The sequence below is a fragment of the Corythoichthys intestinalis genome, chromosome 14 (genome assembly GCF_030265065.1).
Source record: "Corythoichthys intestinalis isolate RoL2023-P3 chromosome 14, ASM3026506v1, whole genome shotgun sequence".
In the NCBI taxonomy this organism is placed as follows: Eukaryota; Metazoa; Chordata; class Actinopteri; order Syngnathiformes; family Syngnathidae; genus Corythoichthys; species Corythoichthys intestinalis.
The window spans coordinates 49035303-49062332 of NC_080408.1; the positions used below are offsets into that span (position 1 = coordinate 49035303).

Below are 27030 nucleotides of genomic sequence, written 5' to 3' on the forward strand. Positions count from 1 at the left end.
TTTTATGTTAAATTGCTTACGTATTTTTTTTTTTTTATTACTGTCTTTTTATTTTGCAATTATAATGTAAGCTTGTTGAATGCATCTGTGTCCAAAAAATTGCCCACTGACTGTTTTGTGAAGCTGATGTTTATATGCATGTACCGTAAGTTTACATGTAAGTTCGAATAAATAAATAAATATTTAAAAAATTTAAATATTTGCAACTATAACTTCCGTTACGACTACGGTGGTATTGGGGATAAATTGTTCATAATAAAACACACTTTCTATTAAAATATATGTAAACAAAAACAAGCGGTTTCCCTTATTTTCCTTTCATTAATTTACATATTTAGAGTCCTTACTAATAAAGCATTCCTATAGAAATTGGTCTCTAAATAATTATAAAGTGAAAATTTGTGTGGAAAAAGTCATCGCTACCACTAGCAATTACATTCATTAAAAACAAACAAACAAACATAAAAAAAAAACTTTTATTTACATTTAAAGGTAGATTATTTTGTTGTCATTTTTGTTGCTCCGGATCTTATTAAACCTGTATTGAAGGAGCAAAAAGGAAAAAAAAAAAAAAGCAAATATTTATGTTTTTTTTTTTTTGCAATGACTTATTTGATAAATTATAGATGACAAAAATTCATATTCTTGCAGTGTAACATTTATTAAAATTGATTTAATTAATGACTTATTCAAAAGGTAATATTGATTACGCTTAAAAAATACAAGCTCAAAACACATGCTATTTTGACAATATATCTTAAAGTAATTTTACAAGTACTTTTTTTTTTTTACAAGTAATATAATATAATATAATATAATATAATATAATATAATATAATATAATATAATATAATATAATATAATATAATATAATATAATATAATATAATATAATTAGGGCTGTCAAAATTATCACGTTAACGCGCGGTAATTATTTTTTTTAATTAATCACGTTAAAATATTTGACGCAATTAACGCACATGTCCCGCTCAGCCAGTATTCTGCCTTTTGGTAAGTTTTACAGCAAGGCTTTTTGTTCTGCAGCACAACAGCAAACTCTTGTGGTCGCTTTGCGACATGGTTTATTTTTTTCTTGCCAGTTCATATGGCTGCACGACGTCTCGGGCTGAAGCCTACGTTGTAATGTTGTGCTTATATGATCCTTGGACAAGATTTGTCCGTAAGTATGGTTGTTGTAAAGAATGTACATATTATGTTAGTAAGCGAAATGTTCTATTTTTTTGTATGAGACGCTTTTTGTTTATGTTTAGTGAACCTGTATAGCGTGCTAAGCTAACGTTGTTGCTAATGCAATGCTTGTGTACTTTTTTTTTTTTTTTTTTTGTAGTTTTATGACGGTCTAAAGAGGACAATGGTTTGAGGCTATTTTATTAATAAATCAGATTAAAAAGGAAGAAGTCTGATTATTAAGGCGTCGTTTACTAGCTGTCTAGCTTTGGAAAAAGTAGACACTTCGGAGTGAGGACAGCATAGACAGATTTAAATGACAGTAGAGTGAAATGCCCACTACAGTCCTTATGTACCGTATGTTGAATGTACTGTATATATCCATCTTGTGTCTTATCTTTCCATTCCGACAATTTATTTTACAGAATATATATAATTTACAGAAAAATATGGCATATTTTATAGATGGTTTGAATTGCGATTAATTGCGACTAATTACGATTAATAAATTTTTAAGCTGTAATTAACTCGATTAAAAATTTTAATCATTTGACAGCCCTAAATATAATATAATATAAGCTAGTAACTCATTGGCTGCCGCTGACGGCAATAAACATCCAATGCATTTTGTCTGAGATTGGAGATGTTTTATTTATTTATTTATTTTTTTAAATAATTGGATACATTTTTATTTATTCACTAATTAATAGGGCAATATTAACACATTTTAATCGCAATAATTAGTGTGACATTACCTGCAATTAATCACATTGTCATTGTCACACAATCCGGTAAAGAATTCAAAAGTACACTTTTCTCTAAAAGCTGAAAGAAATATGTATTTGAACTCAAAATACAATAATGACACATTTAATCTCAATTAAAATGAAATGAACCTCGATTAATTGATTTGTCATACACACAATCCGTATAACTCATTGGCTGCCACTGACGCCAAATAGACATGGGAGGGGTTGCACCTCCCAGTCCAAATAGATGAGATGTCCACACCACAATTTGTCTTAATCCTTTTTCTTGAACACTTGTAGACAAACTGCATCTTGACACGTCAACTCCTGTGTGGACAGAAGATTCATGTTGACTTATTATTTTATAAATACACCAAGCAAAGAAATCTCATGCATTCATAACCCACCAGGTACATTTTGCCCCCTTGGATCCAGTGCTTCCAGCCACGATTGGCTTTCTCCCCTTTCTGGATGCAAACAAGCGTATCCCCTTCCCAGGTCACCAAACTCTATAATCAAGATGATCACAAATGCATCATGGGAGATGTAGTTCTTCTTCGAAAAAGGTTCAAACTACTGTATTATTTTCATTTCAGTAAACAATAATCAACCCTTTCATGCACAAATTATGTCAGTTTTTTCTTAAATATTTTTGTTACATTCAGATTGGACAGGGTTGTCAAACATGCAGCCCGCGAGCCGATATTTTGCATCCCTCATTTGACATCCAAGTGTAGTATCAGTGATGGCTGCATGTATTTTGCGATGGGCAGCAACAAAAATATAGAAATAATTTAAAAGAAAATCAGTGAATTCAATTTTTTAATTCTTTGAATAGTAATAAAAAAAAAATATTTTAAAAAGAAAGGATTAAACAAAGTTATCAGCAAAAAAAAAGTATGAATAATTCTAAATAAAATTTTATGAGTAAAAAATGTATGTGCATATGATAGTTTTATAATGTTATGTAATTATTAAAGTTTATTTTTGAAAAATTATTAATTCATTTTTTAAATTACAGTAGATCGAAAACATTTGAATGTTGTCTTAAAACAATTATTCCTTTTTTTTTTTTTTATTATAATGCATCTAAAACATTTTAATGTTATCATTTTTAGATTTAAAAAAAAATAAAAAAATATTAGCTTTTGTAACTAGAGTGGCCTCTAAAGCATTTTAATGTTATGTCATTTTGAGAAATTAAATATATATATATGCATTATTTCATTATTTTAACTACAGTGCTTCTCAGGCTTTTAATGTCATTTTTAGTAGATAAAAAAAATGTTATTATTTTTAAAAATATTTTTAAATTACACTGCATATAAAGCACTTTTATGCTGTCTTTTTTTTAGATTTATGAAAAAAAAAATATTATTAATATTTTAGTTACAGTGCCTCTAAAGCATTTTAGTGCTGTCATTTTCCCAATAAATATCTTTTATTATTATCACTTCAGTTTTGTATCTACAATGCATCTAAAGCATTTTATTGCTGTCATTTTTAGTTGTTTTTTTTAAAATCACTGTTATTATTATTAGTAGTAATTAGTCATTTGTAACTGTAATTAATTATTTTTTAAAAGTAAGAATAACAACACAAAAAGATGAAGTTGTGCAGAGTGAAAAGTGAGGAAAGCGGAGATTTTACTCTGCGAATTTGTTGCCTAACACAATTTGTCCGCAACTATTGCTGATCACTTCTCAGAATTAGCAAAAGAAATGTTCCCTGACTCAAAGATTGTATCGGTAAGTTAATTTTATCAATTGACCTTTTTAATTTAGAATTGAACACACTGACAAACTACCTTGAAGTCAAACTGAATTGCGAGCTGAAGTGCCATGAAGTGCAGCCATCAAAAGACGTGATAGAAATTGCCAAAAGTGCTACATACAATTATAATAAAAGTCACAGTTAAATTATATATTGTTCTTTGATTGCACCAGGTTATACAGTGGGGCAAATAAGTATTTAGTCAACCACTAATTGTGCAAGTTCTCCCACTTGAAAATATGAGAGAGGCCTGTAATTGTCAACATGGGTAAACCTTACCATGAGAGAGAATGTGGAAAAAAAAAAAAAACAGAAAATCACATGGTTTGATTTTTAAGAATTTATTTGCAAATCATGGTGGAAAATAAGTATTTGGTCAATACCAAAAGTTCATCACAATACCTTGTTATGTACCCTTTGTTGGCAATAACGGAGGCCAAACGCTTTCTGTAACTCATCACAAGCTTTTCATACACTGTTGCTGGTATTTTGGCCCATTCCTCTATAAAAATCTCCTCTAGAGCAGTGATGTTTTGGGGCTGTCGTTGGGGAACATGGACTTTCAACTCCCTCCACAGATTTTCTATGGGGTTGAGATGTGGAGACTGGCTAGGCCACTCCAGGACCTTGAAATGCTTCTTACGAAGCCACTCCTTTGTTGCCCTGGCTGTGTGTTTGGGATCATTGTCATGCTGGTTGGTTTGGTTTCATCTGACCATAACACATTCTCCCAGTCCTCTTCTGGATAATCCAAATGCTGCAGAACTGCAGATGGGCCTGGACGTGTAGTGGCTTCAGCAGGGGGACACGTCTGGCAGTGCAGGATTTGAGTCCCTGGCGGCGCATTGTGTTACTGATAGTAGCCTTTGTTACTGTGGTCCCAGCTCTCTGTAGGTCATTTTTGCTCACTGTTCTTGTTTTCATTTTGACTCCACGGGGTGAGATGTTGCATGGACCCCCAGATCGAGAGAGATTATCAGTGGTCTTGTATGTCTTCCATTTTCTAATAATTGCTCCCACAGTTGATTTATTTACACCAAGCGTTTTACTTATTGCAGATTCAGTCTTCCCAGCCTGGTGCAGGTCTACAATTTTGTCTCTGGTGTCCTTCGACAGCGCTTTGGTCTTGGCCATAGTGGAGTTTGGAGTGTGATTGACTGAGGTTGTGGACGGGTGTCTTTTATACCGATAATGAGTTAAAACGGGTGCCATTAATACAGGTAACGAGTGGAGCCTCGTTAGACCTCGGTAGAAGAAGTTAGACCTCTTTGACAGCCAGACATCTTGCTTGTTTGTAGGTGACCAAATTAGGGCTGTCAAACGATTAAAATTTTTAATCGAGTTAATCACAGCTTAAAAATTAATTAATCGTAATTAATCGCAATTCAAACTATCTATAAAATATGCCATATTTTTCTGTAAATTTTTGTTGGAATGGAAAGACAAGACGAATATACTGGACTGTCTCAGAAAATTAGAATACACAATATTCTAATTTTTTGAGACAGTCCTGTGTATATATACAGGACTGTCTCAGGAAATTAGAATACACAATATTCTAATTTCCTGACTGTCTCAGGAAATTAGAATATTGTGTATTCTAATTTCCTGAGACAGTCCTGTATATATACACAGGACTGTCTCAGGAAATTAGAATATTGTGTATTCTAATTTCCTGAGACAGTCCTGTATATATACACAGGACTGTCTCAAAAAATTAGAATATTGTGTATTCTAATTTTCTGAGACAGTCCAGTATACATTCAACATACTGTACATAAGTACTGTATTTGTTTATTATAACAATAAATCAGCAAGATGGCATTAACATTAACATTCTGTTAAAGCGATCCATGAACAGAAAGACTTGTAGTTTTTAAAAGATAAATGTTAGTACAAATTATAGAATTTTTATATTAAAACCCTTTTTAATGTTTTCATTTTAATAAAATTTGTAAAATTTTCAATCGAAAAATAAACTAGTAGATCGCCATTGTTGATGTCAATAATTACACAATGCTCATTGTGCTGAAACCCAAAAAAAATCAGTCGCACACAAGCGCCAGCAGAGGGCGACAAAACACAAAAAAACAAAAGTAGCAAGTAGCCATGACACTGCTGTCATTTTAATCTGTTTGAGCGGGGCATGTGCGGTAATTGCGTCAAATAGTTTAACGTGATTAATTAAAAAAATTAATTACTGCTCGTTAAGGCGATCATTTTGACAGCCCTAGAACAAACACTTATTTTCCACTCTAATGTGGAAATAAAATCTTTAAAAATCAAACATTGTGATTTTCTGTTTTTTTTCCCCACATTCTGTCTCTCATGGTTGAGGTTTACCAATGTTGACAATTACAGGCCTCTCTAATCTTTTCAAGTAGGAGAACTTGCACAATTGGTGGTTGACTAAATACTTATTTGCCCGACGTATGTCATTTTTAGAATTACAGTATTCTTGATGAATTTGATTGTGTACCTCCCGATAAGAGCTCTCCCGCCCGCAGCAGGGGAACGACGAGCTGTAACTCGCTCCCGCCAGGGAGTTGCCGATCAATGAAAACAATCAACAACCCCGCTGCTGTGTGACATGATCCAGGGTAGTTTTGTGTGATTTTTCGCTTTGAAAGGCGAGAATAAGACTTTGAAACTCAGCTCAGTTCAGGTTAGCATGTCGGCTAGCTGTCACGTCTCCTGGTTTGTTTACGCTCTCCGAAGCGGGGGCAGGTAAATGACAAAAGCCGGACTAACTCCGGTGGCATAAAATATCATTCGAGAGGTGCAAGAAGTCGATAGTTTTGACTATTATGGAGTATTTTTTCCATGCCTTACTGGATAAATGCAATTTGAATATTTCATATTCCATTTAGCACAAGATTGATATATGTAATGACCATCCCATTTATTTAGCAATTGGGGAAAATACTGAGATAAAAAGAATATCCTGTTAAAATATTGGAGAGATTGAAACAATGACATTTTGTGGCTCTCTTTGTCGCATTTTCCTCATTCTGAATAATTCCCCCTCAATGGGCTGAATTCTAAATGAGATGAAATCGTGACCCTGCCAATGTCATCTTTCAGCCGGGGACGCTAGAGTGCTATAATGAGAGGCAGGGCTAAACGGCAGATTAAACGACTAATTTCTCGTCATCTGTGCTTTGCCAAATTGTTGTATATATCGAATTGTCTCCAAAAATTATTTTAATTCACATTCACAAATTCACAAGTTTTTTTTTAATTGTGTCGCAGGCACTTTAACATGCTGAAAAACTCCCAAACAGCTTTTTGGCGGATTGCTAGCAACTATCATGTGCATACCGCCACCTACTGTACAAGAGTGTGCAGCACCCATCTGAAGGCGCGCTCCTCTCACTGTTGGTTTTTTTGATTGGTCAACATCATTTTCACCTGCCTAATCCTGCTTGTACTCGTGTTGCTGGCTCTAGTGCTCAATTACGGTATAGTTGCACAGGGCTTATCGATTGCACCACGAGCATGAAAACGAAACTATTAATTCACAATGTGAAAAAAAAAAAAACCAAACAAAAAAAGTGTAACGCAGGTGACAATTTAAAAAGTAGCAGAGTAAAAAGTACAGATGCCAGCTGTAAAATGTAGTGAAGTAAAAGTAAAATGTACCACTTCATTTTTGTACTCAAGTAAAGTAGAGATGCACAAAACAACAACAAAGTGACGCAATACTATCACTTCATTACATTCCACCTCTGACTTCCAAGGCGTTAGACATATAAACTGTTGAACTGTTAAAACCAATCAAAACAGCTCCATGCAAAACTGCCAAACTGAGTCAAAAATAACCCAAATATGATCAACCCACCCAGTGCATTTTTCCTATATCACCTGTTGTTTGTCCGAATAGAATCTTTTCTTTGAATGTCCACTCACCTTGACATGTCTGTTGTCTAGTCCTTTGGTGTACTCGTCAAACTCGACACCCAGTGTAAAGGCCAGCTCATAGTTCCTGAAAGCGCTCAGTGTTTTAAATTCAAACACGTCACCCTGTTGAACAACCACTTTGGTCTGAGCCAGACTGGCAGCGATTTTACGCGTGGCAAAGTCAACATCTGTGAGGAGGGTATATTTATCCTAGATTAAATTAGATGATTTTAAAATGTGATGCACCAAAATGATGTACAGGACATCTTACCCAGCGCTTTCATATAATCGTCAAAATTCTCATTGCTCTCCAAAATCCATTTCCCACTAAAGTCCACAGGCATGTTGGCAGCTGGAGACACTGTTAGTAGAGGTACTAGAATCAGAAATGGTAGGGGGCTGTTCTTCTGCTTTTATTCAAATAGGGCACTGAAGGGGCATGACAACATACCGCTATTGATCGATTATTTTATGACTTAAAAGGGGATTGGTGGAAGTTTTGTCGTTTTGCATGCTCAATAGGAGAGTTTTCTTCGGTCATGCACAGTGGAAGTGCAAACATTGCATGCTAGTAGAATGTAGATTTTGTAACATCGCTGTCTGATAGTAAGTCTGAAGTCTATCAGGAACACAGGCCTACATTTTAGGGTTGTCAATAGTATCAATAACTGAAATTTTGTATCTGGATGCATTAGATGATTGCAAAGAAATTGATGCTCAGTTAGTAATTGGGTTTTGCACAATTACACATCACCAGAAAAAGGGTAAATCGGTCCATTTTTGCACTATTTTTGATAGGAATGGTCATGGAGGATACTGAAAGATGAGCAAAAGCACTGAAAGATGGGCTAGAAATGCTGATTCTTGACTCAACGGCTGCAACAAACTCGTTTCAATTCACAGCGGGATGATAGGATGCCACATGATCTTCAATGGCACCGAAAGAGTTAATAATACAGTAATAGGATTAAAATTAATTTGAGCTATTCAAAAATGGTGGTGTATTTTTTTTTTTTTTAGTATTTTGAAATCTGATAATGAATTGTACACTTTCATTCCAAAAATCAATAGTAATGAACAGTTGCTCTGCTAATCACAATTAATCCCATGAGATTAACTGCTATTAATCGCATTGTCATTCACTGAATCCCAAGAATTCAAAAGCAGTACTTAGTACAAATTTATTTTACTGTGCTGCCAGATTAAAGAACTATTGATTCGCATCAACTCATTGGTAACTGTAACTGTACCCCCTTGTAATTTTGCATGTTCGCACACTAACAACTCCTAGCAAAAAGTATGGAATCACCAGTCTCAGACAAGCACTCACTCAGACATTTTATTATGTAACAAACTCATAAAATAATGAATTAGTTCAAAAGTGCAACTCCTTGGCATTCAGAAACACCAAAAAGAATGAGTAAAAAGCATTGTGGTGGTCAGTAAATGTTACTTTTATAGAGAAAGTGCAGGGAAATAAATATAGAATTACTCCATTCTGAAGAAAAAAATATGGAATCACTCCATTTTGAGTCGAAAATACAGACACACCCAGTCAATTTCCTTTCCTTGATTGGGCCCCTGCCTCAGATTAGATCTGCTCGTTAGTCAACAGTTAATGTGCAGTCCACTCAACATTTTGAGTTTCACAACAATTCTGTTTTATTGTGTTATGTATATATTAAGCATAAAGTGAACATTTAAAGTGCCTGTGACAAGAAAAAGCATGCTTATTTCATAATACACGTTTATGCTCCTACATTAAATGGGCAGCTTGGATGTGTGTGGAAGCGATCGCTATATTTATTTAGTTTTTTGAATCCCGCGCCATGAAAATGAGTGACTTCCGGCCACAGTCTCGAATTGAGAAAGAGGGCGCTGTGACCACAGGCAGAGTTTGACTTTTGGGTCGGGGGGGCAGTACATGTTGATGACCCCAAAACGCAGTGTCAGTAATAAAATTAACTTACAAGAATATTTATAATAATAAGTTGACAATGAGCGTTTTTTGTTTCCCATCATTCTTGAGGGGAATTCTAAATCAGGCTGCATAGGCAATCGTTTTCACCTAGATCGTCATCCATTGAATTTGGTATGAAAATATATATTTTCAACCAAAAAAAGTCGCGTCAATCAAAAAAAAAAAATGTGTTTGAATGCAAAAACAAATTTGAAACTCAAAAATCTAGAAAAAAAAATGCACGCAAAAGCTATTTTTCTTTGATTACCTACTGCCCGTAGTTGGCTGGGATAGGCTCCAGCACCTCTGCGACCCTCGTGAGGAAAAGCGGCATGGAAAATGAATGAAATAATAATTTTTTTTTTTTTTTTTGAGTGAAGCAACGTTTTGATTGAAGTAATGTCAATTTGTGTTAGGCCACATTTTGGCTAGGACATTTTTCTCTTTATTATTCAATCAAAAAATAAGTTGCTCAAAAAATTATAGATTTATAGATTTTCAAAAAGAAAAATCACTTCAATCAAAAAAAGAAAAATTTCAATCATAGAAAAAAAGTTTTTGAATGCGAAAAAAAAGATCAGATTTAAAAATCTGCATTTGAACACTTAATTTTTCATTGAAAAAGTTTTCTTTGATTGAAGCAATCCTTTTGTGTTTGGGCCATATTATGGGTAGGACATTTGTGTCTAAATCATTCAATCTCCAAAAAAGTTGCTTCAATCAAAAAAAATATTTTCAATCAAAGAAAAAAAATCCTTTGAAAAATGACCGTCTAAGGTGCTAGTCACATGATCTGTTCGAAAAATAATTTTGACCCGTTATAAAAAATTTTTTTGTGTTCATTTCATTCATTTTTGTTGCAGTTTTATTGCTTTATAGCTTTCTTTGTATATAGGAAACTCAATTTCATGCAATGACACTTTTCGGCCACCAGGGGCAGGCCCCCTGGCCCCCCCTTGAAATCCGCTTATGCTTAAATATCTGCAGAAATACTAGGGGGTGTACTCACTTTTGTGATACGCTGTGCCTTCAAGTCAAACTGAATTGCGAGCTGAAGTGCAGCCATCAAAAGACATGATAGAAATTGCCAAAAGTGCTACATACAATTATAACAAAAGTCACTGTTAAATTTTAGTAATCATGATGTAGCTGAAGATATTGATTGTTCTTTGATTGTACCGGGTAATATGATACAATATCGCCAATAAATTCATATTATTTTAAAAATGAGTTTTTGTTTCATATTGCACGCTGTACAGTCATAAGTGGATTTTAAGGGGGGATCAGGGGGCCTAAACCCCCTGGTGGCCGAAAAAAGTCATTGCATGTAATTTACTATCCTATATATATAAAAGTTGTAAAGCAATAAAACTGCAACAAAAATGAATGAAATGACCCAAAAACATTTTTATAATGGGTCGAAATCATTTTTCGAGCATCTTAGACGGCCATTTGCTTTGCATATAATATATATAGATATATATTATGTGCATATTATAAGAGGAAAAATTTTTTTTTCTTTGATTGCAAATATTTTTTTGATTGAAGCAACTTTTTTGGGGGATTGAATGATTTAGACACAAATGTCCTTATCATAATATGGCCCAAACACAAAAAGCATTGCTTCAATCAAAACTTTTTCAATGAAATATTAAGTGTTCAAATGCAAATTTTTCAATCTCAAATATTTTTTTGCGTTCAAAAACTTTTTTCTATGATTGAAATTTTTCTTTTTTTGATTGAAATGATTTTTCTTTTTGGAAATCTATATATATATTTTTGAAGCAACTTGTTTTTTGTTTGAATAACGAAGACAAAAATATCCTAGCCAAAATGTGGCCCAAACACAAATCAGCATTACAAAGTTGCTTAAATTAAAAAAAACCTTGACTTCAATCAAAAATAAATAAATAAATAAATAAATAAATAAATTATTCAAAGAAAAATAGCTTTCACACGCATTTTTTAAAATTTTATTTTAGATTTTTAAGTTTCAAATTTATTTTTGCATTCAAACACTTTTTTTTTTTTTAAATTGAAGTGACTTTTTGTTGTTGAAAATATATATTTTGATTAAAGGAACTTTTTTTATTGAAGCAACTTTTTTTTGATTGAATAATGAAGACACAAATCTACCGCCATATGGCTCTGCCCAGGGAATACAATTTTTTTTACTGGGGTAACTACATTGGCACGACAACAGCTGGCATACCAAATTCAATGGATGACGATCTTGGTGAAAAGAATTGCCTAAGCAGCCTGATTTGTCAAATTATTATTATAAATATTCCTGTAGGTTAATTTTATTGCTGACACCGCGTTTCGTGGTCATCAACATCTTGTGCCCCCCCTGCCCTAAAAGTCAAACTCCGCCTATGTATACAGTATACAACTATGTAAGATTAGTCACCAATTTGTAAGGGCATACGTCACTATTTATAAGATTGCCAACGGCCTTGGGTTGACAGGTATCACAATTCCAATTTTACAAGTATACACAAATTTCAAACCTCATTGGTGGTCATTGACGGCGATAGATGCCCAATCCTTTTTTAATGGGATGGAGTGGATGTTGTCACCGTCAATGGTACTGAAACATGATCATTTTGAAATAATAAAAAAATAAAAAAGGCAGATGACAAAACAGGGATGGACATTGTTTTATTTTGTCGATTGATTCATTATACTATGAGTAACACAGTCACAAACGATCCAGGAGGGATATAATTTATTTACACACATTATTACTGACATCCTCACTAGAGACCCCCTTCACTACACTCTTGGCTGTATTTAAATGCATCAGTGCAGTACACAATATGCATGCTACCTCACTTTTTTTTCTTTTTCCTTTGCGATGGCTTAAATAATCATGAATAGACGACGTCAATGATTGATGGAGTAATATTACGGTAGAGAATTATATAAGGCTGGGTGGTATCGGTAAGTGTTTGAATGGACTGAATGGGATGTCAGCTCATTGGATAGCTGTCATTTTAGGACTTCTTGAAGACCTGCTTGGAGACGACTCCTCCAGCTCTCAGCTCCTGTGAACAAGTACAAAAAATAAGGTGACGTGAAAGTAACAGGAATGTTTTGCAATGGTGTTTCTTTCCACAAGAGGTCGCTGCTGCTTGAACATCAAACGCTCAGTCAGTCTGGTGGACCACAACTGCCAAAATTATAAATAAATACATTTAAAAAATTTAAATTACTACGAATATAAATACAAAAATTCGACATAAGATTCAAAGATAAAAACAAATATAGATGCATAAAAATATCAAGGTAAAATAATGAAGAAGGAAACTAAAACTAATACAAGAATAAATGTGGAATATAAATACAAAAATATACAAGTAAAGATAAATATCAGTGTCATGAATACCAATGAAAGCTGTTAGCATTTGCAATTAATGCTAAGGAATAACATAAGCAAATAGCATCCACATTAGCGTAGCGCTAGCCGTGTTAGAATCTACATGGCATTAGCATCTACGTAACCAACCAATAGGTCAACAGTTCAGCCCAAGGCACATATATAGTTCAGATTATTTTAGTATTTTGTATATGTAGTCCTATTTATTTTTGCTGTAAAGGGACCAGCGTTGCTAATTCACTTGGGCTAACTTGCTGTTAAAGTTGTAATTAGCTTCATTTGTCAGGCTGTAAGAGATTTAAAAACCAAAAACATAAAATTCCAAAGTCTACCGCCGTCAATGGCAATCAATGTGTGCCCTTAAAGCAAGGATCCCCAATCACCGGGCCGGGGACCGGTGCCGGTACATGGCGTATTTGCTACCAGGCCGCAGAGAAATACGGTAATAAATAATTTGTTAACAACTGCAATGTGGTCTGTGCCTCTTGAGCAGGGGTGCTAATTATTTTTTGCTCCTCGATCTACTTTTCAAGGAGACAACCAACCGCTATCTACCTTAACAGCGTGGGGAGGGGTGGGTGGGGGGGTTTGGCTAATTAAAAACAAACAAACATTTTTTAAACGTACACAGTTAATTATGTTGTGTCGGCAATTGCCCACACAACATAATTTACTATGAGCATTTTATGCATCGAGCTACCCACACTAATATTGCGATCGACGTAATGGGCACCCTTGCTCTTGACCAGAAGTGGGTAGTAACGCTTTACATGTACTCCTACTGAGTAACTTTTTGAGAAAAATGTACTTCTAAGAGTAGTTTTACGAAGCCATACTTTTTATTTTTACTTGAGTTGATTTGTGAAGAACAAAATGCTACTCTTACTCTGCATCTTTGGGCTACAAAAGAGTTGTGACATTTTTCCTCTTTATTCTACATATTAGATTTATTTTTATTTTTGCCAGCGATGCCAAGAGTAGCTCCACCAATTTTACCAATGAGACGTCGCAACAATAATCACCACTCCATGACACCAATTTGAAACAAGCTAGCCGTTCTATTATCACTCCTGCCTGTTCAATCACATGGCGTCTTTATAGCACCGTAAAAAAATAAAGTATTTGACATAAGGCGCTGCCCTCAACATGACTCAAAAGCCTCTCTCCCAGTTATTTTTCACCGACTGACCACAGAAAACCGGAGATATGATCCTTTTAATTTCATCATAGTAACTATGAAGGAACTATTCAAACTAGGAACTATTTTCTCCACTAGAGGGTCTCATGCTCTTTGGATGAATAATGCTTCATTTCTGTCTTTTTTTTTTGTGACTCTCGTCAAAATTCAATAAATTATTTATTTATTTATTTGGCTTAATGTGGTTATTTAATGGGTTATTGTGCAGTAATATTAAAACAACAGTTCATTTAAATGAGTTAAGAGAGAAAAAAACTATTGTTTAAAAAAAAAACAGTTACTCACAATGTTACTCATTACTTGAGTATTCTTTTCACTGTATACTTTTGTACTTGTACTTCATTTTTTAGATGACTACTTTTACCTTTACTTGAGTAATATTATTTTGAAGTAACGCTACTCTTACTTGAGTAAAATTTTTGGCTACTCTACGCACCTCTGCGCTTGACTAATCCAAGTAGAGATTTGTATACGTCACCCTTTAGTGCAAAAGTGTCAAACCAATTCCACAAAGGGCCAAGAGGGTCCTGGATTTCGTTCCAACCAATGAAGACGTCATGTTTTTACCAATCTGATATCCTACAAGTGTAATCAGTTGATTACAGTCAGGTGCTGCTTGTTTCAGCAGAAAATTCATTGGTCAATCTGTTTGCGTAGTCTTGGTTGAAATGAAATCTAGGACCCTCTTGGCCCTTTGTGGAATTGATTTGACACCCCTGCTCTAGTGGCTAGCCGCCATTACTGGGGTGTTTGCACACCTATAGCGGCCCAGCGTCAATGTAAACAGCAACGTTAGCTGCTGTTGACTGTGTGCTGTTGTCGGCGATGTCTTTGGACAGCTTTTTTATGGGGAAAGGCCACCAGCCTAACCAGAAGAGGAGCCAACAACCGAGTCCATTCTGCATAACATGTGGCTAAATGCTAGCAAACGAGGCAACAAAAGCGAATGCACTGACAGCATCAAAACTTGTGGCGAACCGTATTGCTAAAGCCAAGAAACCTTTCACGATTGGAGAACAACTCATTATGCCTGCGACCAAGGATATTTTCTATAAAGTTTTAGGAGAGGCCGCTGTTAAAAAAGGTTGATTCAGCATATGGTGAGTTACATTTTCACTGCACTTCATGTACAGTTTTAGCCCCGTCGTTCTATCTTATATTGACTGTCATTTTCTGCCACACAATACTGGTCCGGGAATAAAGGACCACATCACACTAGTCCGTGGTGCACTGCTACAACCCCTGGCAAAAAGTATGGAATCACCAGTCTCGGACGAGCACTCACTCAGACATTTTATCATGTAGAACAAACTCAGATAAAAAGCTTGAAAAAATAATGAATTAGTTCAAAAGTGCAACTCTTTAGCATTCAGAAACACTGAAAGAAATGAATAAAAAACATTGTGGTGGTCAGTAAAATGTTACTTTTATAGAGCATGTGCAGGGAAATATATATGGAATCACTCCATTTTGAGGAAAAAAATATGAAATCATGAGAAACAAACAAAGAAATAACAATCAAAACAAATCTCTAGTATTTAGTAGCACCACATCTGGCTTTTATGACAGCTTGCAGTCTCTGAGGCATGGCTTGATGAGTATTCTTCATCAAATTGGTGCCAACTCTCTTTGATTGCCATTGCCGGTTATCCCTGCAGGTCAGAGCCTTGCTGTGGACCATTTTTTTCCCCAATTTCCACCACATGTTTTCAATAGGGTTGAGATCAGGGCTATTTGCAGGCCATGACATTGACTGGATGAGTCTTTCTCCAAGAAATGCTTTAACAGTTTTAGCCCTGTGGCATGATGCATTGTCATCTTGGAAAATGACAAACATATTTTCAGTTGAAGGGATAAGAAAGCTGTTTAAAATTTCAATCTAAACTTGTGCATTTATTGAAGATTTAACCATAGCCATCTCCCAAGTGCCTTTGTCTGACATGCAGCCCCATATAATCAAGAACTGAGGGAATTTTGACATTTTCTTCAGGCAGTCATCTTTGTAAATCTCACTGGAACAGCACCAAACAAAAGTTCCAGCATCATCACCTTGTCAAGAGTCAAGAATCTGCATTGGACAAGGTGTCAAAAGTCAAGAATGATGCTGGAACTTTTGTTTGGTGCTGTTCCAGAGAGATTTACAAAGATGACTGCCTGAAGAAAAAACCCCTCATCATTCCACTGAGCTAAAAATGTCTAAGCATTCCTTGGAGAAAGACTCATCCAGTCCATGTCATTGCCTGCAAATAGCCCAGATCTCTATTGAGAACCTGTGGTGGAAATGGAAAAAAATGGTCCACAGCAAGGCTCCGACCTGCAAGGATGATCTGGCAACTGCAAAGAGAGTTGGCACCAAATTGATGAAGAATACTCATTAAGCCATGCCTCAGAGACTGCAAGCTGTCATAAAAGCCAGAGATAGTGCTGCTAAATACGAGAGATGTGTTTTGATTGTTATTTCTTTGTTTGTTTCTCATGATTCCATATATATTTCCCTGCACTTGCTCTATAAAAGTAACATTTACTGGCCACCACAATGTTTTTTATTCATTTCTCTTTGTGTTACTGAATGCTAAAGAGTTGCACTTTTGAACTAATTCATTGTTTTTTCAAGCTTTTTATCTGAGTTTGTTCTGCATGATAAAATGTCTGAGTGAATGCTCGTCCGAGACCGGTGATTCCATACTTTTTGCTAGGGGTTGTATAAAGGGTCAAGATGATACTGCAAGATGATGATGCATTCTCACCAGATGAAGCTCGTCCCCGTCCACCCAGTGAGTCCAGCCTCTTCCTTCAATCTCTCCTTTCTGCACACATACCAGTTTATCTCCTTCCCAGGTGATGGTGGTCTGGAATTTATAAGCCAAAAGGAGAGACATATTATTCCCTCCGTATATCTGGCCAGTCAGCAGCACTGACGGTCAAATCGACGCTTCCTGTCATTAACACATTCTTGTAAACACGTTGCATGCCGCTCAGCCTGTCAGCATTCCGATAATATCGGCTAATAAAGGACGCATGTGACCTTCACGCTCAGTCTTTAAATAAGCTTAGAGCTTATCTGTAATCAGCCTATCGGGAAAGAAAAAATGCTATTACACTCTCAAAGAATAAAGGCTTCCTTTCAGTATTCAGTGTCACAATCTGATTAAACACACAGTGATTATTTCTATTAATAAGAGTCTTTCTTCTTAAGTTATTACATCATTTGCACATGAATGCTTGGGGCAGTGTGACAGCATTGCAGCACTGCAATATTGGATCATTTTTGGAAGTTAGCCAGAATATTAGCAAAAGTGCTGAGCTCTGTTTGCAAGTTGCATTTGAACATTAGGAGCGTTAAATGATATATTAATATTAAGTTAACTTTCAATTATTCGCATATTAGTCACATTAGGAAAGGTTAACTCGCGATGAATTGCAAACTACAGAAGTCTTTTTTTTTTTTTTAAATGGTCATCTTGCAATTAACAGCAAATTAGACACATTTTTAAAAGTTACATCGCAAACTAGTCAAAATTTTAATAATTAATTGACAAATTGCGATTTAGATTAAAAAAAAAATAATGTTAGCTCATGACTAATTGTCAATTTTCATATTTTTAACAGTTACTGTAAATAGGGATTGAATGTGAATTACCGTATTTTTTGGACTAAAAGGCGCCACTCACCAATTTTGACACAAAAATGGCTTTTGTTCATAGATAAGCCGCACTAAAAAAGCTGCAGCTGTCCTCGCTGTATTATGGGATATTTACACCAAAATATATTAACTGGGAACACTTAATTTGACAGCGGCATCATAAGACTGTCATAAGACCAAATAAACCCCCATGCATTGCTTCAAGAAGCTTCATTTGGCCATCACTGCTCCCATAGAGGGACACAGTCAACCTCTGCTGCCACCTGTTGTCAACACTGTTGTTGTCCAACATGCCACCTAGTATGCATTGCAGCACGACAGATATAAATAATCAAAATTCATGCTCTGTGCTAATTATTTTTTCAGTTACTGTTCCAGTTGTTTCATTAATTGCTTGTTATGGCATTTGGTAACAATTTATTTGACAGTGGTGCCATAAGACTGTCGTAAGACATCTTAATTACGACATGACACTGGCATTAGCATTAATGAATGTTTATGACAGATATCGAAGTGATGTAAAAGATCCGAGCTGGACATAAATGGAGTTTGTGACATAATTTGCTGGATGACATCTTCATGACATCTGTCATATGCATTCATTAATGCCCATGACAGTGTCATGTCATAATTATGACGGTGAAATATAGTGTCACCTATTAAGCCAATAAATCAACATATAAGCCGCACTGGATTCACCACAGGATTCAAACTGAGAGAAAAAGTAGCGTCTTACAGTCTGAAAATTATGGTAATTACATTTTTAAGAGTAAAATTTGTAATTAATCACAAATTTGTCACATTTTATATCAACATGCGAGTTTTAAAGTAGTTAACTCAATATTCATCGCAAATTCGTCACTTTTTAACAGTCTATATATTTTTAATTTGTCCGTTTTACCCTGGAAACCCCCGTTTACAGACATCTTGCAACCGTTTTTGTTTCAACCCAGCCATGAAAACAAAGTAAGTAATTATATTTATTATGTCTGTCATTTTTAGCTGAGAATCATTAATTGATGTCTAATATTTTGTTTAAAAAAAAAAAACGACTTTAAAAAATTATTCACTTGCATATTACAAATTACGTCACAATGAAAAAAATGGCGTCTGTTAAAAAGTCACGGATATTTACCTCATAACTATCGCTAAATTGTTTTTTTTTTTGTTACTGTCGCATTTTCCCCGATATATTAGATGTTAAATAATCGATCCAAACATAGAAAAATGGGGGAAAAAAAGGGGAAAAAAACGTTTAAAAGGGTAAATATATGAAAAAGAAAATCTCGACCACTCCCTGATGTCTGTGATTTCTGCATCACGACCCTTGTTATATAACCATGTTTCACCCATAAAATCCCTGAAAACCCGGCTGTGGCCATTCACAGCTGTGTCTTGACACTCAGTGATACATGCGACATGGAGTTTTTGGATCGAAACAAGAGGTAAGTATGCGATAATATCTCGTTAAAGTCATGGCGTCTGTAATTCTGCTCTCGCGTGCGCTCACCTCTAGATAGGGTTTTGCTGTTTAAAAAACTTTTTTTTTTTTTAAAAAATGCTCTCCTGTTCAAATTTTTTCTTCCCCCAGATAACTGAGATTTTAAGCTTTCCAATGATGTATCACACATGCATATCGGACAATTTTGAAATTTGGCCAAATTGGGGGTCTCAGAGCGGAACTTCAAGTCACCTGAGTCAAATAGTTTTTTGAACACGCAAACTTGTTTTTCTGCTTCAAGCGAGTAGAGCGCCACAGCCTCTAACATCTCCCTCCCTACCAGTGTAGCTGACGTTTGGTACGTAAAGGGAACCACAGACGAAAAGACTTGTAATTCTTAAAAGATAAATGTTACTATGAGTTATACTAATTAGATATTCAAACCCATCTTCATGTTTTTGTTTTTATAAAATTTGAAAAATTAGTTTGTCTAGTACATCGCCAATTGATGACGCAATGCACTCTGCGCGGTGACGTCACTGGGCAGCACTGCCGTACTTCCAGTGTCACTCGTTAGCTCCATAAACATGTCACCGGTTCTGCCCTTTCAATCTCAACCCGAGCGGAAAAAGGATGAGCATGACAGCACTGTCGGGATTTCACAATATGAGAGCAATTAGATGAAGGTCTCCAGCAGGATTTGAACCCTCGTTTCCCATGCGACAGACGAGTGCGTAGACCACAGTACTATACTTCTTAGTGACATTTGAATCATGATTTTCCTTATAAAGCAATCGCAACCCACATGCGTTGTTTGTACGTGCAGTAAAACCTGAAAGGGAAATGCAACTGAAAAGAAAGTGCGGTTGGCATGACCACGGAATTAGAAAACGCGGCTCACTTCAGACAGCAAGCAGACAACGATATCATAGGGTTTGCGTAAAAGGGTTTATGGAACACACAAAAAAACATGCGATCGCGAAAAGGGAGACAAAAAAAGGGTCCGTGACGGAAGGTCGGGATAAAAAAACAAACAGAAACAAAAACCTGAGGGAAAACCGCAAAGCAATGATGCAACTAGCAAGTAAGGGATATACAAACTGTCAAAAGGCAGCAACTAAATATCTCGGCAAGCCGCCTAGGATCGGTTTAAAGACACTGCTGATGAACTGGAATTGGATGCAGGTCCGAGTTTGGGAACTCATCCCAAATCTCTGTAACAAAACAATCTGACCAGCAGCAGAATGTGACAAAATCATGCCAATTGTCTTACTAGCTTCGCTTGCTAGCTAGCCCAGCTATTCTCCCAGTCCAACCCAACCACGTCAACACCCCCAGCGTGCATTGCGCGCGTAAAACATGGCGCCCTCTGTAGGTCAAAACATGTACTAAATATTATAGATTTTCAAATCAATGGCAGTAGTATATGTTTCTAACAACATATTTTAGTAAAAGAGAACAATTGTGGCTTATTAGAGCCTACAAGTGAGAGGTTCCCTTTAAAGTAAATGATGATTGACAGGTTCATAGCTTTGATCTGGTAGAGGATGCTTAGTAGCTTTGCGATAAAAGGCAAAAATGTGTTAATCATCGTTTAGCTTGTTACAGACTAGCGCTGTGGCAACTCATTGTGTTAGTGAGAGGCTGTTCTCGGCAGCGTGAGCGTCAAAGCGTAAGTGAATTTGAGTGGACTCACTCAATGAAGCATTTAATAAAGACAAGCATTTTTCGACGTTATTCTTGTTTAAAAATACTTCACATTATGAAGTCAGTACAGTGGTTAGCATGTCCACCTCTGGGATTGTGGGTTCAACCAGGGCCTAACCTTCCTGAGTGGAGTTTGCATGTTCTTCCCGTGCCTGTGTGGGTTTTGTTCGGGTTCCCGCCACAACCCAAAAAATGTGCATGGTATGCTGATTGAACACTCCAAATTGTCTACAGGTGTGAGTGTCTGCGTGAGTGGTTGTGTATCTGTATGCGCCCTGTGACTGACTGGCAACCAGTTCAGCGTGTACCCCGCCTTCTGCCTGGAGTTAGCTGTGATAAGCTTCAGCACCCCCACGACACCCGTGAAGATAAGCGGTTCAGAAGATAAATGAATGATATGAATGCTATGGAGAATGATTAAAAATATACCATTAAAGGTGATCCAATGAAAAATGTGTGGGCACCTACATTTTGTGCTTGAGCACCTTAAGAAAAAAGTTAGGCGCACCAGTGCAACCAATGGAAAAAGGAAGTATGGCGCCTTGGCAATATATAGTATATCGCCGTTATTTTTTTCCAATATCGTTCGGACTAGTGCTGCAACAATTGATCGATTGACTCGAGTATTTCGATTAGAAAAAAAATTGAATTAAATTTTGCTACCTCGAGTATTCGTTTAATTAAAGTGGCGTTGTAATGGTTTGTTTTTCCATTCAGTTTTATTGATGAGGGTGGATACACTGTTCTCTAGTGGCAACAGTGAATATGACATAGCTCATTTCAAATGGCTGAATCCAGCTGCTCCCTGTTTAGACCAACATAAGCTAAGTTTTTGTTTGCGCTAACATTTTTTAATGCATTCTTAATTAGTTTACAGGTATATTTATCTGTTTTTTTGTGGGAATATGTGTTTGAACCATTTGTTAAGAGCACTGTAAAAAAAAAAAAGTTAGCATTTTATAGCATTTAAGATAGCGGACTTTTGTTATGTAAGTTAGCCAATTGTTCTTTTGTGTTACTTTGATCCTCATTTATTTATTTATTTTTATACCGTTTGAGGCTCAGCTCAGGTATTTTATGTTCCTGATCTGATTACTTGATTATTCGAACTAACTAGTTCATCGATTAATCGACTACTAAAATAATCGATAACTGCAGCCCTAGGGGCCTATCCCAAACAGAACTCTTCAAGTACCTGGTGAAAGTTCTTATGGTTTTTATATCACAATATAATCGCAAACCCACCAAAAACTAAAAATGAGTTTTTTACAATATCGTCCAGGCTACTTGACTTGTAATTAATTACAAACTTGTTACATTTTTAATATATTTCAATCGTGATTAATCACTAATTTGACCCCTTTTTTTTCTAATAGTTGACTCATGAATTGAAAATTTGTCCGATTTTTCAATAGCTTACGATTAATTGCAAATGAATTACCCATTCATTGCAAATTAGCCAGATCTATTCAAAGTCTATGAAAATGGAATAATTTGTCTGTTTTTTGTCACTCTGCCAACGCAATATTCATCTTGTCTCATTGTCATTGACGTTGATTGGACATCTATTACCGTCAGTGGCGCTAAAACATCATCATTCACTGGCAGTACTGGAAAAAGTACTCACCATACACTTCCTGTCATCCACACCAGACAGATCCTCTTCAAACTCTTTACCCACATAGAAATCCATGTTGTAGTTTTTGAAGGTACTGAGAGTTTTGATGATAATGTGATCCCCATCTTGGACGATGTCCTTGTCGGGCTTCAGCAAGGTGGCAATTTTTCGGATGGCGACGTTAACATCTGCAACAAGTCACCAGAAGAAAATGCATTATTTATTTGACATTTCATGTAAAAAGATCATTTATTGGACTTGAAAATAAAAGTTTATTTTTGATCAAGATGGTTTCTTTTCTTCCATACTCACCGAGAGCCTTGAGGTACTCCTCAAAGTTGTCATTGGAAATCATTTTCCAGTATCCGTTCAGATCCACAGGCATTTTGGCAGTTTACTCTCAGTGGGCGAGGAGGTCAGTTATGGATGGCAACTTGTGCTCCAGTGCAAATCTGGCCGCCAGAATCCCCCATTTGAACCAAACTCGACTAATAATCCGATTACCTGCCGATTTTCTTTTTTTCCTCCCCACAAAAATGGTTAAGAGCTCGCACCTCCCCTTTCCCAGGCTCACGTTAAAATCACGCAACACGTCAGTGAGATTTATCCTGTGCTGGAACACATAACCTTTGCAGGCCCACTTAAGATACAATGCAACTGTGTGTGCTTTATTTTGTAGCATGCTTACAATGTCAATGAGGGATTAGAATAAATAAAACTTCCTTCAGGCATACATATATAACTTCATGTTGGCACTGAGCCCTGACACGGCAACTCCACTCAATACAGTATCGTTTAACTCAGGGGTCGGCAACCCAAAATGTTGAAAGAGCCATATTAGAGCAAAAAAAAACAAAACAAAAATGTCTGGAGCCACAAAAACATGGAAGCCTTTTAAAAGTCTTATAATGAAGGCAAGACATGCTGTACTGGTCCTTCTAAAAAAATTTGCAGATTGTGATAAAGTTCATTATTTTCTGTAATGTACTGATAAACATGAGACTTTCATATATTTTAGATTTATTACACACAACTGAAGTAGTTCAAGCCTTTTATTGTTTTAATATTGATGATTTTGGCAAAAAAGTCAAGAAAAAACAAAAATCCCTATCTGAAAAAATTAGCACATCATGAAAAGGTACTCTAAAGAATCTACTAACCAAATCATCTGAATCAACTAATTAACCCAAAACCCCTGTGAAAGATTCCTGAGGCTTTTAAAAACTCCCAGCCTGGTTCATTACACAAAATTGCAACCATGGGCAAGACTGTCGACCTGACTGCTGTCCAGAAGGCCATCATTGACACCCACAAGCAAGAGGCTAAGACACAGAAAGAAATTTCTGAGCGAATAGGCTGTTTCCAGAGTGCTGCATCAAGGCACCTCAGTGGAAAGTCTGTGGGAAGGAGAAAGTGTGGCAGGAAACGCTGCACAACCAGAAGAGGTGACCGCACCCTGAGAAAGACTGTGGAGAAGGGCCGATTCCAGACCTTGGGGGACCTGCAGAAACAGTGGACTGAGTCTGGAGTAGAAACATCCAGAGCCACCGTACACAGGCGTGTGTGATACAGCGGCAGAAGCGCCTGACCTGGGCTACAGAGAAGCAGCACTGGACTGTTGCTCAGTGGTCCAAATTACTTTTTTCAGATGAAAGCAAATTTTGCATGTCATTCGGAAATCAAGGTGCCAGAGTTTGGAGGAAGACTGGGGAAAAGGAAATGCCAAAATGCCTGACGTCCAGTGTCAAGTAACCACACTCAGTGATGGTCTGGGGTGCCATGTTGCTACTGGTGTTGGTCTACTGTGTTTTATTAAGGGCAGGGTCAATGCAGCTAGCTATAAGGAGATTTATGCAGATGCAGATGGAGCACGTCATGCTTCCATCTGCTGAAAAGCTTTATGGAGATGAAGATTTAATTTTTCAGCACGACCTGGCACCTACTCCCAGTGCCAAAACTACTGGTAAATGGTTTACTGACCATGGCATTACTGTGCTCAGTTGGTCTGCCAACTCTCCTGACCTGAACCCCATAGAGAATCTTTGGGATATTGTGAAGAGGAAGTTGAGAGACACCAGACCCAACACTGTAGATGAGCTGAAGGCCACTAAACTGGGGATGGCATGGCTCATTGGTAAGCAGTTGTCCCCCAACCCAGAGGTTGTGGGTTTGATTCTCTGCCTTGAAGTATCCTTGAGCAAGATACTGAACCCCACATTGCTCCTGGTGCTGCGTCACCAGTAGGTAGATGGCAATGTAGTGTACAGTGCTTTGAGCACCTTGAAAGGTGGAAAAGCGCTATACAAGTATAACACCATTTACCATTTAAACTCTATTCAAACATTTTGTTTAGCTCAACAAATACACTGGATGGCAATATTTAGTCACAATATACAAACTATCAGTGGTCTCGTACGTTGTGAAGCCAGCACTCAAATGAACGTGAATCATAACAGAACCAGTCTAAAAAAAAAAACAGGGAGCTACGGCGTCAATCAAGGGACAAAACACACTCATTGGCTTGATTTTTAAGTAATTTAAAACTCGACATTGACACCTTGTGGTGTATTTCAATCACTATCTTACATAGTTAAAGACACTGGGGAAGAACGGCTGTGACATCACCGCTCGGCGACGTCAACAATGGCGAGCTACTAGTTTATTTTTTGAATGAAAATTTTACAAATTTTATTAAAACGAAAACATTAGGAGGGGTTTTGAATCACTAATAACTTGTACTAACATCTATCTTTTAGGAACTACAAGTCTTTCTATCCGTGGATCCCTTTAACAGAAAGAATGTTAATAATATTAATGTCATCTTGTGGATTTATTGTTATAATAAACAAATACAGTACTTATGTACTGTATGTTGAATGTATATATCCGTCTTGTGTCTTATCTTTCCATTCCAACCATAATTTACAGAAAAATATGGCATATTTTATAGATGGTTTGAATTGCGATTAATTACGATTAATTAATTTTTAAGCCACAGACAGTTGTATGGAAGAGGAGGCTCTAAGGGCACAGGAAGGAGTTGTAACATGAATGAGGTCGGACAGGTATGGAGGGGCAAGGTTATGGATGGCCTTGAATGTGAGGAGGAGAACTTTGAACTGAATTCGAAAGTGGACCGGAAGCTAATGAAGCTGTTGGAGGACTGTAGTGATGTGGTGAATGGAGGGGGTACGGGCAGCTGAATTCTGGACCAGTTGGAGTTTATGGAGAGTTTTTTGATGGAGGCCCAAGAGGAGAGAGCTGCAGTAGTCCAAGCGGGAAGTGACAAGGCTGTGAACCAGAATTGCAGCAGAATGTGGGGTGAGGGAAGGGCGGAGGCGATTAATGGTGCGTCGGTGAAAGTGGGCAATCCGGGTAATATTTTGATGTGCGATTGAAACGAAAGGGTGTTGTCCAGGATTACTCCTAGGCTCTTGACTTGGGGGGAGGGTGAAACAGTCACCAACCAGGAGCACCTCGGTTTAATTGCTGTTGAGTTTCAGGAAATTGTGGGTAAACCAGATTTTTATTTCTGTGATACAGTCAATCAGGGATGAGGGCGGGCGAGAGGAGGAGGGTTCAGAAGTGAGGTAGAGCTGGGTGTCGTCGGCATAGCAGTGAAAGTCGATGTTGAATTTACAAAAAATAATGCCAAGGGGAAGTAGATATATGATGAAGAGTAGGGGCCTGAGAACAGAGCCCTGAGGCACACCGGAGGTAACTGGGGAGGGTGTAGATTTAAATGACTTGAGTTGGATATATTGGCTGCGCTCAGAAAGGTAGGTTGAGAACCGTTTCAACAGGGTGCGGGTGATGCCAACAGTGGAAAGCCAGTGGAGGAGTGTGGTGTAACTAATGGTATCAAAGACTGCAGATAGGTCCAGGAGGATGAGGATGGAGAGCAGTCCAGAATCAGCTGCCATGAGGAGGTCGTTGGTTATTTTAACGAGTGTTGTTTCAGTGCTGTGTAGTGGGCGAAAACCAGATTGAAACTGTTCATAAAGGTTATTCTGGGATAGGTGAGAGTGGAGTTGGGAGGCGACTGTTCTTTCGAGGATTTTGGAGATGAAAGGGAGGTTGGGTATGGGGTGGAAGTTATTGAAGTTGGAGTAGTCGGCACCAGGTTTTTTGAGTATTGGAGTGATGGCAGCAGTTTTGAAAGAAGCGGGTACAATTCCAGAGGTGAGAGATGAATGGATGATAGCAGAGATGAGCCGGACCAAGGAGGGGGAGCAGAGTTTAACTGGTTGAGTGGGCATGGGTCCAGATGGCAAGTGGATGATCTGGACTTCCGGATGAATTTGTAGAAGTATATTTCCATTTATTCACATAATCATACAGTATGTGGAAGCAGGCACATTGCTTTTCTTCCATATTCCAGCAGGCTCTTTTGTTATTTGTTATTTTGTATATTATCTGATTATATTTGGGGGTTGCACATTCCAAGCAAGGCTGGGGAGGAAGTTAACCTCCCC

At 36.9% G+C, this 27030-nt stretch overlaps 2 protein-coding genes across 2 annotated transcripts; both read right to left on the reverse strand.

Annotated features, from left to right (window-relative positions):
- Nucleotides 1–907: 907 nt before the first annotated feature.
- On the reverse strand, nt 908–8034 carry rbp2b (retinol binding protein 2b, cellular). Its single transcript, XM_057857633.1, has 4 exons — nt 7881–8034; nt 7619–7797; nt 2344–2445; nt 908–2263 (listed from the first exon to the last, which is right to left on the reverse strand). The coding sequence occupies exons 1-4, from the start codon at nt 7951–7953 to the stop codon at nt 2210–2212; spliced, it is 408 nt and encodes a 135-aa protein (XP_057713616.1). The 5' UTR covers nt 7954–8034; the 3' UTR covers nt 908–2209.
- A 4172-nt stretch (nt 8035–12206) lies between these two features.
- Nucleotides 12207–23031, reverse strand: rbp1.1 (retinol binding protein 1, cellular, tandem duplicate 1). Its single transcript, XM_057857634.1, has 4 exons — nt 22868–23031; nt 22565–22743; nt 16894–16995; nt 12207–12616 (listed from the first exon to the last, which is right to left on the reverse strand). The coding sequence occupies exons 1-4, from the start codon at nt 22938–22940 to the stop codon at nt 12566–12568; spliced, it is 405 nt and encodes a 134-aa protein (XP_057713617.1). The 5' UTR covers nt 22941–23031; the 3' UTR covers nt 12207–12565.
- Between the last annotated feature and the right edge of the window lie 3999 nt (nt 23032–27030).

What these genes read in the sequence shown, in the direction of transcription:
- rbp2b (XM_057857633.1), bottom strand. Translation starts at nt 7,953, where the DNA reads ATGCCTGTGGACTTTAGTGGGAAATGGATTTTGGAGAGCAATGAGAAT. An exon ending in CGATTATATGAAAGCGCTGG is followed by an intron (nt 7,798 to 7,880) that starts GTAAGATGTCCT and finishes CCCTCCTCACAG; the next exon opens with ATGTTGACTTTGCCACGCGT. An exon ending in AAGGGGGCAAAATGTACCTG is followed by an intron (nt 2,264 to 2,343) that starts GTGGGTTATGAA and finishes CTGTCCACACAG; the next exon opens with GAGTTGACGTGTCAAGATGC.
- rbp1.1 (XM_057857634.1), bottom strand. Translation starts at nt 22,940, where the DNA reads ATGCCTGTGGATCTGAACGGATACTGGAAAATGATTTCCAATGACAAC. An exon ending in GGAGTACCTCAAGGCTCTCG is followed by an intron (nt 22,744 to 22,867) that starts GTGAGTATGGAA and finishes GACTTGTTGCAG; the next exon opens with ATGTTAACGTCGCCATCCGA. An exon ending in ACGGGGACGAGCTTCATCTG is followed by an intron (nt 12,617 to 16,893) that starts GTGAGAATGCAT and finishes ACTTGTTCACAG; the next exon opens with GAGCTGAGAGCTGGAGGAGT.